At 37.7% G+C, this 12,560-nt stretch overlaps 1 protein-coding gene across 2 annotated transcripts in view; it reads right to left on the bottom strand.

The window, feature by feature from the left end:
* The window catches only part of CSMD3 (CUB and Sushi multiple domains 3), a 1,174,472-nt gene that overhangs the window by 262,546 nt on the left and 899,366 nt on the right, over positions 1-12,560 (bottom strand). For both annotated transcript variants that reach the window (XM_037892097.2, XM_043539165.1), the window contains one exon: positions 7,507-7,623. In XM_037892097.2, the coding sequence (XP_037748025.1) occupies positions 7,507-7,623 (117 nt within the window). The remainder of the gene's footprint in view (positions 1-7,506; positions 7,624-12,560) is intronic.

Raw genomic sequence — 12,560 nt, 5'->3', positions numbered from 1 at the left:
TGAGAAGTTGAGGGGTTAAGAAGGAAACATTTTATTGGAGGGTGTGTTTTATTTTGTAATGGTCATTGTTAGAAGCAGCTCTGATGTTTAGAATGTTAGAAGTCATGTTGGTAGAGGTAGATTTGTGGGAAGAGAGCAGGTGAGCCAATAAATCAAAATGTTAATGGCATAAAAATAAATCCATTGTGTTCAGGCAGCCTCTCTCATTCTGCTGAGTTCCTATTTTTTCCCCCTCTTTCCATTGCAAACAACTAGAAAGCCCCTAAAAATGAAGCAATAGGAAGTTCAACCATCAATTTTTGCTTGGCCACTTTTGGTAAGGTCATCCACATGTTTTGGAAATATTTCCGTAGTACGCACTGTCCACTGTCAAGTATGCATATCTCTCTGTCCTGTACAGGTATACACCCCTCACACACATACCCTTCACGTAGACCAATATGATAGAATTTACAGAATATGCTTTGAAGATTTACACCAGTGTTAGAGAAACCTCTGTTGTTGAAGTTTACATTAAAAATAAATCCATTAACTTTCTAATAATATAGTACTGTAAATGCAATCCACAGTATATGGCAAACACATAATAAACAGACCAACACCTTTTGAAGCAAATTTCACACATAGAAAACTACATAGTAGTAGTAGTAGTAGTTCAAGGGGTCTCAGCGGTATGATTTGCTGAGAACAATAACACAGACTGGGACAGTCTGATACCTGTGATATAGCCATTGTCTCATAAATATATTACTTTAGGTGACAGACAAAAATATACAACTAAAATTATTACAAACAACAAAACAGCTGTAACCTGAATTAATCAATAACATATTATAAAGCAAAACACAGCACATCAAATGTAAGGTACAAAATGGGTCTCCAAACCTATTTATCATTATTAGTATTGAATGACAATGAGTATGTGTAAAACTACTTTAAATAGATATGCTTCTACCTATTTATACCAGGAATAAATGACATTATTTTAGTTTCTGTTCTATTTACTTTGTTTTTGAAATTCTGTTTCTAATAAATTCTAATCTAGTTTTAGGAAATAACTATTAAATTCCCAGCCAAAATGTTGGAAAACCTGTAAAATACAGAATTGTATGTTTTAAATAAAGTATTTATTATAGTAATTGTAACTCTTCATATGTCAGCATCAGTGTGATTAACTAATAAGTATCAACTTTGAATTTTGACAGGTACTGCAGGAGACAGAAATTCCAATATATCTAGACAGTTTTGCTAGGTCTAAAGTATAATCTTAAAATGGACAGGAATAAATCTAAAGCTGTACAAATGTGCTTTCAATTACAATGCAAGTTCTAGATTCTCTGAGGTTTGTGTACATAAGTCTTGCGCCAATGCAGGCCAGAATGGGACCTCCTCCCACTTCGCCCCACAGGCAAAAATTCTACCCTTAGAGCAGGCCACATACAGAATCATAGAATCGTAGGACTGGAAGGGACCTCAAGAGGTCATCTATTCCAGTCCCCTTCAGTCTCTACATTCACTCAACCCCAACTCCCTCCACACTCATACATCTTTTTGCTTAAGAAGCTCTACCTTTTATTTTCAGAGCTCCTGTAGGGTATTCAGTTCATTCCATCCCCCTTCTGCTTCAGTTGTCTTCAGACAGTAGCAGAATATTCTCTCCCCGACCCAAGTCTTTTGGAGTCCAGCAGGGTAAACCCACTCTTTCCAAAGGCTGGGATCTTCAAAATATTCTAAGGGACCTAGGAACCCAACTCCCATTTAAATTAATATTAATTGGAAACAGGGCAACTAACTCCTCAGCCTAAACCTTCTTGTAAAATATTCAATGGTGCAGGTGGATGTAATCATGAGGTAAAATGCCTTTATAACAGCTGCAGCAGCAAGAGAAAGAGTAGCTTCCCTAGTAATGGTGTTGCTGAATCAGGGATATGCAGGCTGACTGCTCCCCCTGAGAGCTTTCCTAGGGACTAACAGGGAAGCAGCCCTAGTTGCTGGTTCCAGGAGAGAGAGAATGAGAGAACAAGCGAGCCACCCCCTGAAGAGCTCAGGAAGAGGCCAGATGGTCATCCGCCCACTTAGCAATAAGAAAATGAGGGAAAGTGAATTGCAGGTAAATGAAGGTAATGGTTGATGTTCATAGATAGCTTATTGAGAAAAAAGGAAGGGATTGAAAAACTCAGTGATTTCCTTATGAAAGTGTTATGATTTGCATTTTTTTTCCCTGGGGTTCTATTCAGTTTTCAGGTTCAAACAAACACAGAAGTCTAAAGTAAAACTCAGTTGGAGAGAACACAGTCAAACCAAACTCCTCGTTTGGTTTTGTTGAAACTATGCAAAGCAAAAGCAAAAAACAATCATGACTCTACATGGAAGTATTTTATTAACTCAATTCAGTCCATGTAACAACATTATCTAGTGTCGACACCATCTCAGGTACATTTCATTTATAAGTTTTGTATTTATTTTCACTTTTGAAATAATTTTGTTTCAATCAAATTTCTGTTTATTATTCATGTTAAAACAACTAGAGCATTAAGGATATGTTTTCCAAAGTGCAATCCATTGATGCAACTTTCTTTTTCCTTCTTCCTTTACATGCAAATGAGGTATGTTTCTAGCCCCACAAGGTACAAGGTCAAAAACTGAGTAGATTATCATGCACCTGTATACACGAACAAAGCTTTATAATAGTCTAGTTCTACATCAGTCTTACTATACCCCAGAATATGTTGCCACAAGCTCAAATTTATCTTTCAATAATCAATCACTTAGCTGCAAACAGACGTATAGTACCACACACATTCTTACTCTCTGTATTGTAGTTTATGTCATGAAGAAGATGAGCAATTCTTACACTGCCTGTATTGCTATCTTGTGGGATGAAAGCAGTATCATTCACGGGGACAAAAAATCTTGTGTTGTGCACAGATGAAGTACTGACTTTTGGAAATGTTTTTGGAGTATGTGGTTACATGCTTAGTACTTTACATGAGAGTGATAGAGCTCACTTGATATATTAAAAAAAATGTCCATGGCTTAGAGAATAGGATTCCAATACCAATTTATTGCATACTGGCTCATGCACTGCTGTCCCAAGCCTAGGCATAAACTAATTGCATATTAGGGGAGTTTCTACAGCATAAATATTACACACAGGTACAGTGCAGTTCAAACATTTTCTTTAATTCAGATTAAGCCCTAGGTTTTGCAGGGCTTAGAGGTTTAAACCTCTAAAAAATCTCTACGTGAAGAAACCCTTGTACAACCCAATCCACATTTCCAGACACCTATTATTGGGCCAAGAGGATTGTGACTGGTGAGTCAAACGAGCATGTGCGGGATGAGTAAAGTCATGTGCTTTCAGACATAGAGTATATATCTGAAGCCACAAAGATATAAAGCACACATGGAGCACAAAGGAATGAAAAGAAGCAATAAGCTAATCAGATACTATAACAGAAAAGAAAAGGTGCATTGTCTGACATAATGAATCGCTCGAAGCACTGATTTCACACTTGTTAGTCTGTGGCAAATCATCTACACATTCACAAAAGGATAACTGGAGAGATGCCTCTACTATTAGAAAACTGGTTTTGAATGTATATCATGTTACAGTATATTTGAGACACAGGACAGTTAATGGGATTCTTTGTTATTCCTTTCACCTATGACCAAATGTAATGGGCCACATTCTGTGCTGAGGTCTGCTTGGAGAGTTAAATTGGGGAAGGCTGTCAGAGAGCCAGTGACAGTTCTCTCATTCTCAAGGCACAGCTGCTCCAGACTGCATTAATTTATGCTACCGGGATATGGGATCATATGCTTGCTAAGAATTGGTGAAGAGGAACTAGATTCTGCCTTGCCCCTTTTTCTCCCACCCCTAAATTACCCTCTCTCCTGGCATGTCGCTTATGCTGGAGAGAGAGTGTAGCAGTTCCTATGGAGCCAGCTGTAGTGGCTTTAGACCATGTGTGTGCTCCTCCATCCTCAGAGAATTTGCAGCCAGACTCTGGATCCTTTGCATGGCTCAGACAATGCAAAGTGGCTGTAACAGCAGGAGGGAATATGGCCTCGTACGCTTAGGAAACAAAATTCTGTTATGATGGAAGATTAACAAGTTTGAATAAACATTGTTCAGTCAACAAAAGCAGCAAGTGATCTGTACAGTAGTTCACATTGTAGTTCACCCCAATTTTACAAATATTACCAGTTCTAATAGCATCCCCCAATTTAAAGTAGAGGGAATGACTCTGAAAGCTTCAAGATTTCTAAATACAGAGTGAACTTTTTAACCATGCCCACTGTACTCAGATTACTGAAGCCTACTTTATATATAAAGGCACATATCACCCAAGAGCTTCACTTCTGGATCATGTAATTGCCAGTGATCAAGCTGGGAACTCTCCATCAAAAAATTAAAGACATTGGCTCCAGCAGGGTCTGTCTTGCACTGGCCCCTGTACTGGGACCAAAGTACCATTAGTGCTCCAACTGTTAGTTTCTTTTTATTCACTGTATTATTTTTTTCTGCTACTAGAATTCTCTTATAAACATGGAAAAACTTTAATAAAGACACTATAGACTGCAGTAGGGTGTGTTTTTAGTAAAGTCCATAATTTCTATACTATAATAGTACCCACTATAGCACACACAAAAGTATGTTTATTCTAGCTAATCCTAAATTTGAGAGAAAACCCAGAAAATCATGACATTTCAAAGTTAAGATAAATAATTTCCCTGCATTGTTTAGTCATGGTAAATAACATTAAATGGAAAACACCACTTTTAACATCAACCTGTAATCATTGCACAGGTAATTGTATCAATTAAATATGGAACATAATTAAATGCCAGATCATATTTTGGATAATCAAAAATCACATTTGTTTTTACTGCTTCCTATTTAGAAGCTCAATAGTGTGTTACACTTCATTATTATTATTGCTAATTAATTATTATTAGTATTATTATTTGTATAACTTATTCTTCAGACTTTCTTAAAATACCCTCCTCAATATGCCACAATTCCTCCTGATTATGGTAAATTCACAAGACAAAAAATAGGAGTTTTTCTGGTACAAAAAGCCTTTAAAAAAAAAAAGTAATGAGAAACAAATTGTTACAACACAGTGTGTTGTACTGAGAAACTCCTTTTATCTCTACAAATAACCACGCACCACCCATTCCTCCTTTCTCACAGCCCATTTTCTTCTTCTCTTAATACACGTAGAAACTGTTTTGATAAAGTGTTTAAACAACCTCCAATTCTTCATCTAGGGAACTACAAAATAAATGACAGACTCATCTTCTATTTTAAGCACTTCCCTATTTGAGCACATCCTTGAAATGTTTACACATAAAATACAACTGTCTTCTATTGAAAATTTAAACCATATACCTATTGTTACAGCATTTCTTAAGAAATAGAGTCTTATGGTAGTACCGTGGATACTACATGCTTTCAATACAGACTGGAAAAATTTAAGATAGAATTGGTGTTCACTGAACAGTATGACATAAGTGTAGAGCCAAGACTATAAATATTTTGAGGGAATATTCATTATATTTATCCATCCTACAGCTCTTTCCTCCTCTTCATCTTATCACTAATCTGAATTATACTATCTTATTTCATTCAACATATGTGATATTTTTATCAGGCATCCTCTCTCCTCCTCAGTACTTGTAAAAGGTGCTAGATAGACATAACTGGAAACAGACGTTCTCTATTTATCTGGAAAGGATGAACAATAAGGACACTCGTTGTCTGCCATTTCCCCAAAAACCTGATATAGCAGGATACACCGCTAATGGGAAAAAGGCAGTTGCTTCTCTCTGCCTCTTCTAAACTGGATGTCTGTTGAGATTTGCAGAAGCTGTTTGCAAGGAATGTGATTTGGAACTTCCATTAATTACTAATTAGACGGCAAATCAGAATGTGATGATAATTTCAGTCACAAGGAGCCTTGCCCAGACTTGATCTAATGACTCAGAAATCAATAATAGTCTGAGCTATCTAGTCCCCAGTGCAATGACTGGACATCATGTTGTGTTTGGGAGAACCTTGATACAATATTCTGTTACTGATCTTCCCTTTTGTTTTGCCCAAATTTTCATTCTATCCTTCACACAGTGAAATCATTTCCCTACTCTTATGACAGCACGTTGGGAGAAAGACACTCTAAAGCCAGCGGGGGAGAGCTCTTCTGTCAGTTTAATAACTCCACATCCATGAGAGGCAGTAGCTATGTCAGCAGGAGGAGCTCTCACGCTGACGTAGGGCTGTCTACAAAGGGGTGGATTTTTCACATCCCTGAGCAATGTAGTTTTAATGAAGTAAGTATATAATGTCTACCAAGCTTTAATTATCATATTTTTGTATCACATTTTATCTCTCTACCTCCCAACCAATCTTTCTACTGATCTTTCTTTTTAATAGTGTGGTATACCCGAAGCTTTCCATACTGTATATTAACCTTTTGGCTACCAAACACTGCAAATCAATCTTTCATGTGACCAACTCCAATAAAGTTAAAGGCTGAAATCCTCACTCTTTCTGTAGCCACTTTATGTCAGGTACAGGCCCTGGGTGACATAAAGGGGTCCTAAAAGGCCTGGATCCAGCTTTGGGGGGATTCCTCTGGTGTAGAAACTGAAAAAGATAGCTGTAAGGTTGCCCACTGTGGACCTCCTCACAAACCCTCACATAGGGGTCATGTTGGGGGTGGGGCTGCTGGGCACAGTACTGCAGAGAGTCTGGACAGTGCTGCAACTGATAGGCAGGTAGAGGTAGGCTGCTGTAAATCAGACGGGGCCCCATAATTGCCTATATTACACCTGGGACTACGGAACTGCCCAGGATTGGGAGGGTGCAATAGTGGCTTAATGACACCATAGCCCTCCCCCCACCATCTTGCGCTGTCAGTTCTATGCTGCATGTCCTCAATGGTCAGCACCAAATCACTACCAAACAGTCATACTAACTTGCATAAGTGCTAAATTTGGCCCATTATTTTGAGTATAAGATATCTATATTATGTCAGTCTTTATAGTGGATTAAAAATAAATCATTAATATTTTCAAAAAGATGTTATTTTTACAAATATTGTGACCCAAATATGTATGAATATATGAACTACAGACAAAATGCATGACAGAAAAGTACTGATTGTCAAAATTTTAACCATCACTTGCTGTTTACAATAAGAAAAGGAGGACTTGTGGCACCTTAGAGACTAACCAATTTATTTGAGCATGAGCAGCTCACGAAAGCTCATGCTCAAATAAATTGGTTAGTCTCTAAGGTGCCACAAGTACTCCTTTTCTTTTTGCGAATACAGACTAACACGGCTGTTACTCTGAAACCTGTTTAAAATAGTTTATTTTAAGTGCACTGAATATATTGTCAACATAAAAGTAATTACAAAATCCATCCAGAGAGATAAGTAGTGCAGAAGCAATTACAAGTATGAAAGAAACAGTTAAAAAATGAGACATCCTACTTACCAAACTCCTTGGGAACAGCAATAGAGTAAACACAGTTGTGTCCAACACTGTAGTTTTTTGGGTAATTGGGTGATAACACCGTGCCTTCAGAGCCTGTCGACCGGCTCCCACATGGTGCTGGAAAGTAAAAATGTATAGTATTGAATTATGTAACATTCAAAGGGTGATCAACTTAAATGAGACTAACACTGATTTAATTTTCTGCATGCTGTTATAATGTACTGCAGTAAATTATCTTAAAGTTTACACTAGATTAGTTTGTGTATTATGGGTCCACACCTGGGAGGATGAATGCCTTCAACTCCCTTATATGTCAGTTGCATTGAGAGCTCTCTGCTGTTTGAATCATTATGTTTCTATATCACTTATCAAGGTCTTAAGATAAAAATCTTCTGTATATGCAGTGTGCTATGATTAATGTATATGATTAGCGTGCTATTATTCATTTCTCAGATATTTGACAATCTCTTAAAGGGGCAGTTTATGCAGTCCTTACATCAGTGAGCATTTATTCCAATAAGCCCACAATGCAAAAGCAAAGTATAGAGCAATACAAATTATTTATCAAGGAGTAAAGTTGAGACTTCTTGACTTGATATTGACTGCAATGAAGCTACACTGATTTACATTGGTTGAGAGGCTGGCCCCTTGTTTCCAAATATATCTTGCTAATAAAATTAATATTTAAGCACATTAACAACAAGCTAATCAAATTATATTTGCAGTATCGATGCAGATTTCTAAAACTGGCAATACAAGTTTTCATTTAATATAATTCATATTTGTCAAGTCAGAGATAAATTCTCCAAATGCTATGTAAACAGAGTTTCAGAAGCAATTATATAAAACAATAAAAATCCACTATGAAGTAATTTCCTATGTATATTTCAAGCGGTTTACCTAGGGCCTGCTTCTCATATATGTAGAAAATAAAACCCACTTTTACCTAGTCTAATGGGATTGTACACTTAACAAACCATTGCATCTTTTCTTTAAAAGAGACTGCAAAATACCGAGTATGTGCCTTTTTAAGGTAGAGTTTACTAAATATTGAAAATACTAATGCTATTTATTTTTGTGGTAGGTTGTCAAAGTACAGTAATCTAGTCTGTGTTCTGACATTTAAGAACAACAAATCCTTACTTCCCCGACCCTTTCTTTTCAAAGTGTCTAATTCTTTTTCTACCATAAAATTAAATATGAGGTGCAGAACAAAATTCATCGTTCAAAATAAATGCGTATGAATGCACTATTCCCACTTCCATTCCTAGAAAATTATTAGTTTAGCTCCCACTAGTTTATTTTAAATGAGTATTAGCTTAGTTCTCAGACAATTTTAAGGATGAGAATTCACCCCATAATAGTGAACTCTGTAATAATTCATGCCTCCATGATCTATACTGTGTTTTTTTAGTACATTGCCCCTAACTTGGATACCTTTGAAGTTGACCTGCAGTAGTTGCAGAACATGGCAGCCTATGTTTCTGGGTACAGTGGTTAGGGAACTGGCAATGTCTACCCTCTTAGTCTGCATGGGTTATTTATAACAGACTGAATTCCAGGTCCTAATAGATGGCATATAAAATCTTTAATACTTGGAGTCAATGGTACCTGAATGATCAACTCTCTCCCACATCCCTTCCAAATATCTTGAGGCAAATAGAGGTGTCTTTGTTCTGCTTTCTGGGGTTTCATATGCAGTAGTATGTAATCACAGCATACCAGCAGTGTGTAAGTATGTTCCTTGGAGTCCCTTTATAGCTGTGCTTAAAGCTCAATATACCTTCCTAGTCAGGTTAGCTAATATTTGTCTATTTGGTCATTATTCCTTCATTCCTTCCCCCCACCTCCCCTCTTTAGAAAAGTGCCTGCTCCTTTGTCGACCATTGGTTCCAGCTTTAATTATTATAGGGCATGATACTGAAACATTTGCATAGGCTCCAGTACAACAGGACTACTCATATACTTGAAGTTACATATGTGCTCAAGTTTATGGCTGGATTAGGACCTTAGTTCATTGAGTTTAATGGGGACCAGTCTTATTAAAAATGTCAGAACTGGACCCACTGGTTTTAATTTCTGTGTAGCACCTAAAAATATAGTGCTGATTTAAAACAATAAACACACTTAATTATAGTTGTAAGATCTAAAATTAGAAGAGGAGGGTAAAAGGTTTGGGTTTTTTTGCCACTGTCAATTTATTTAAGATAAAAAAATCACAGGGGAAGATATCTTGGTACCACAAATAATGTCCCTGATTAACACAGACATGTGACTGGAAACTGATTCTCTGAAATAGAAGAGTACTTTTAAATTGGACAGTTAATAGGCAAATCAAACAAAAAAAATCTATATGCAGCTATTAATATTATTAGTAGTAGTATTACAATAGCAACCAGAAGCCCTAATAAAAACATGGTCCCATTATGCTGGGTGCTGTACAAACATAAAATAAAGGTTAAGTCCCTCCTTAAAGGATTTACAGTTTTAAATCAATGTCTTGCAAGACGTAAAACTCCAGTGGCACTATTCACATGCATAAAGCTATACCTATGGGTAAATCTGTGCAGGATTCAGGACTAAACAGGGATGAACTAGGAATTGGATGGAATGAAGGGCATAAGGAACTGGAGGAGGAAGGAACACAAGGTTGATTGTGAAGCAGTGTGCTTTTTATTTCAATTTTTTTTGCCTCACCCTGTGATACGAAAGAATAAGAGAGCGTAACAAATTAACTATACTGGTTTTTTAACGTAGTGCTAGCCTCGTTACTGCAGTTTACTCACAGATTCATAAAGCCAGAAGAGACCACTGTGATAATCTAATCTGACTTCCTGCACATGGCAGGCCACAAAACCTCAATCACCCACTCCTGTAATAGACCAATAATCTCCATCTGAATTAGTGAAGTCCTCCAACTGTGATTTAAAGACTTCAAATTACAGAGAATCCACCATTTATTCTAATTCAAACCAGCAAGTGACCCAGGCCCCATGCTTTAGAGCAGTGGTTCTCAACCAGGGGTACATGTACCCCTGGGGGTAAGCAGAGGTCTTCCAAGGGCTACATCAACTCATATAGATATTTGCCTAGTTTTACAACTGCATACATAAAAATCACTAGCAAAGTCAGTATAAACTAAAATTCCATACAAACAATGACTTGTTTATACTGTTCTATATATTATACACTGAAAAGTAAGTACAATATTTATATCCCAATTGATTTATTTTATAATTATATGGTAAAAATGAGAAAGTAGGCAATTTTTCAGTAATAGTGTGCTGTGACACTTTTGTATTTTTATGTCTGATTTTGTAATCAAGTAGTTTTTAAGTGAGGTGAAACTTGGGGGCATGCAAGACAAATCAGACTCCTGAAAGGGGTACAGTAATCTGGAAAGGTTGAAAGCCACTGCTTTAGATCAAGGCGAACCCCACCATCCCCATGGGGTCTCTGCCAATCTAACCTGAGGGAAAAATCCCTCCCAACCCCAAATATGATAATCAGTTAGACTCCTGAGCGTGTCAGCAAGACCCATCAGTCAGACACCTGGGGAAAAATTCACTGTTTCAACTCAGAGCCCTCCCCATCTAGTGTCCCATTGCCAGCCGTTGAGGATATTTGCAACTAGCAGACACAGATGGGCCACATACCATTGCAGGCAATCTCATCATACCGTCCCCTCCACAAATTTATCAAGCTCAATCTTGAAACCTGTTAGGTTATTTGTTCCCACTGCTCCCCTTGGAAGGCTGTTCCACAACTTCACTCTTCTGATGGTTAGAAACCTTCATCTAATTTCAAGACTAAACTTGTTGGTAGCCAGTTCTGTTATTACAGATATTCAAATGAACAAGATGTTTCTCTGTCTACAGAACTGTCCCTAATAGGTAACAAAGTGTAATATTTCTCATTCAAATAACCTTTCATTTAAAATATGAATTATTTCAAGGATTTTAAAGTCAAATTTACTGCAAGTATGTCATGTATCTTTTGAATTCATTTTACAGTAATTTGCATCTCATAAATTAGTGATATTAGTATCTAGGCAAGTAAATTAATGGTGAATTGAGAGTTGTATATCCTTGGACAGATGACTAGGGAGGAGTACAAAAATATTGCTCGAGCATGCAGGGGTGTAATCAGGAATGCTAAAGCACAATTGGAGTTGAAGCTAGCAAGGGATGTGAAGGGTAACAAGAAGGGTTTCTACAGATATGTTAGCAACAAGAAGAAGGTCAAGGAAAGTGTGAGATCCTTACTGAATGGGAGAGGCAACACAGTGACAGATGATGTGGAAAAAGCTGAAGTACTCAATGCTTTTTTTGCCTCAGTCATCACAGACAAGGTCAGCTGCCAGAATGCTGCACTGGGCCATACAGTATGAATCATAGAATCATAGAATATCAGGGTTGGAAGGGACCCCAGAAGGTCATCTAGTCCAACCCCCTGCTCAAAGCAGGACCAAGTCCCAGTTAAATCATCCCAGCCAGGGCTTTGTCAAGCCTGACCTTAAAAACCTCTAAGGAAGGAGATTCTACCACCTCCCTAGGTAACGCATTCCAGTGTTTCACCACCCTCTTAGTGAAAAAGTTTTTCCTAATATCCAATCTAAACCTCCCCCATTGCAACTTGAGACCATTACTCCTCGTTCTGTCATCTGCTACCATTGAGAACAGTCTAGAGCCATCCTCTTTGGAACCCCCTTTCAGGTAGTTGAAAGCAGCTATCAAATCCCCCCTCATTCTTCTCTTCTGCAGACTAAACAATCCCAGCTCCCTCAGCCTCTCCTCATAAGTCATGTGCTCTAGACCCCTAATCATTTTTGTTGCCCTTCGCTGGACTCTTTCCAATTTATCCACATCCTTCTTGTAGTGTGGGGCCCAAAACTGGACACAGTACTCCAGATGAGGCCTCACCAATGTCGAATAGAGGGGAACGATCACGTCCCTCGATCTGCTCGCTATGCCCCTACTTATACATCCCAAAATGCCATTGGCCTTCTTGGCAACAAGGGCACACTGCTGACTCATATCCAGCTTCTCGTCTAC

Source organism: Chelonia mydas, chromosome 2, assembly GCF_015237465.2.
Source record: "Chelonia mydas isolate rCheMyd1 chromosome 2, rCheMyd1.pri.v2, whole genome shotgun sequence".
NCBI lineage: Eukaryota > Metazoa > Chordata > Testudines > Cheloniidae > Chelonia > Chelonia mydas.
This window is presented reverse-complemented; position numbering and strand designations above follow the sequence as displayed.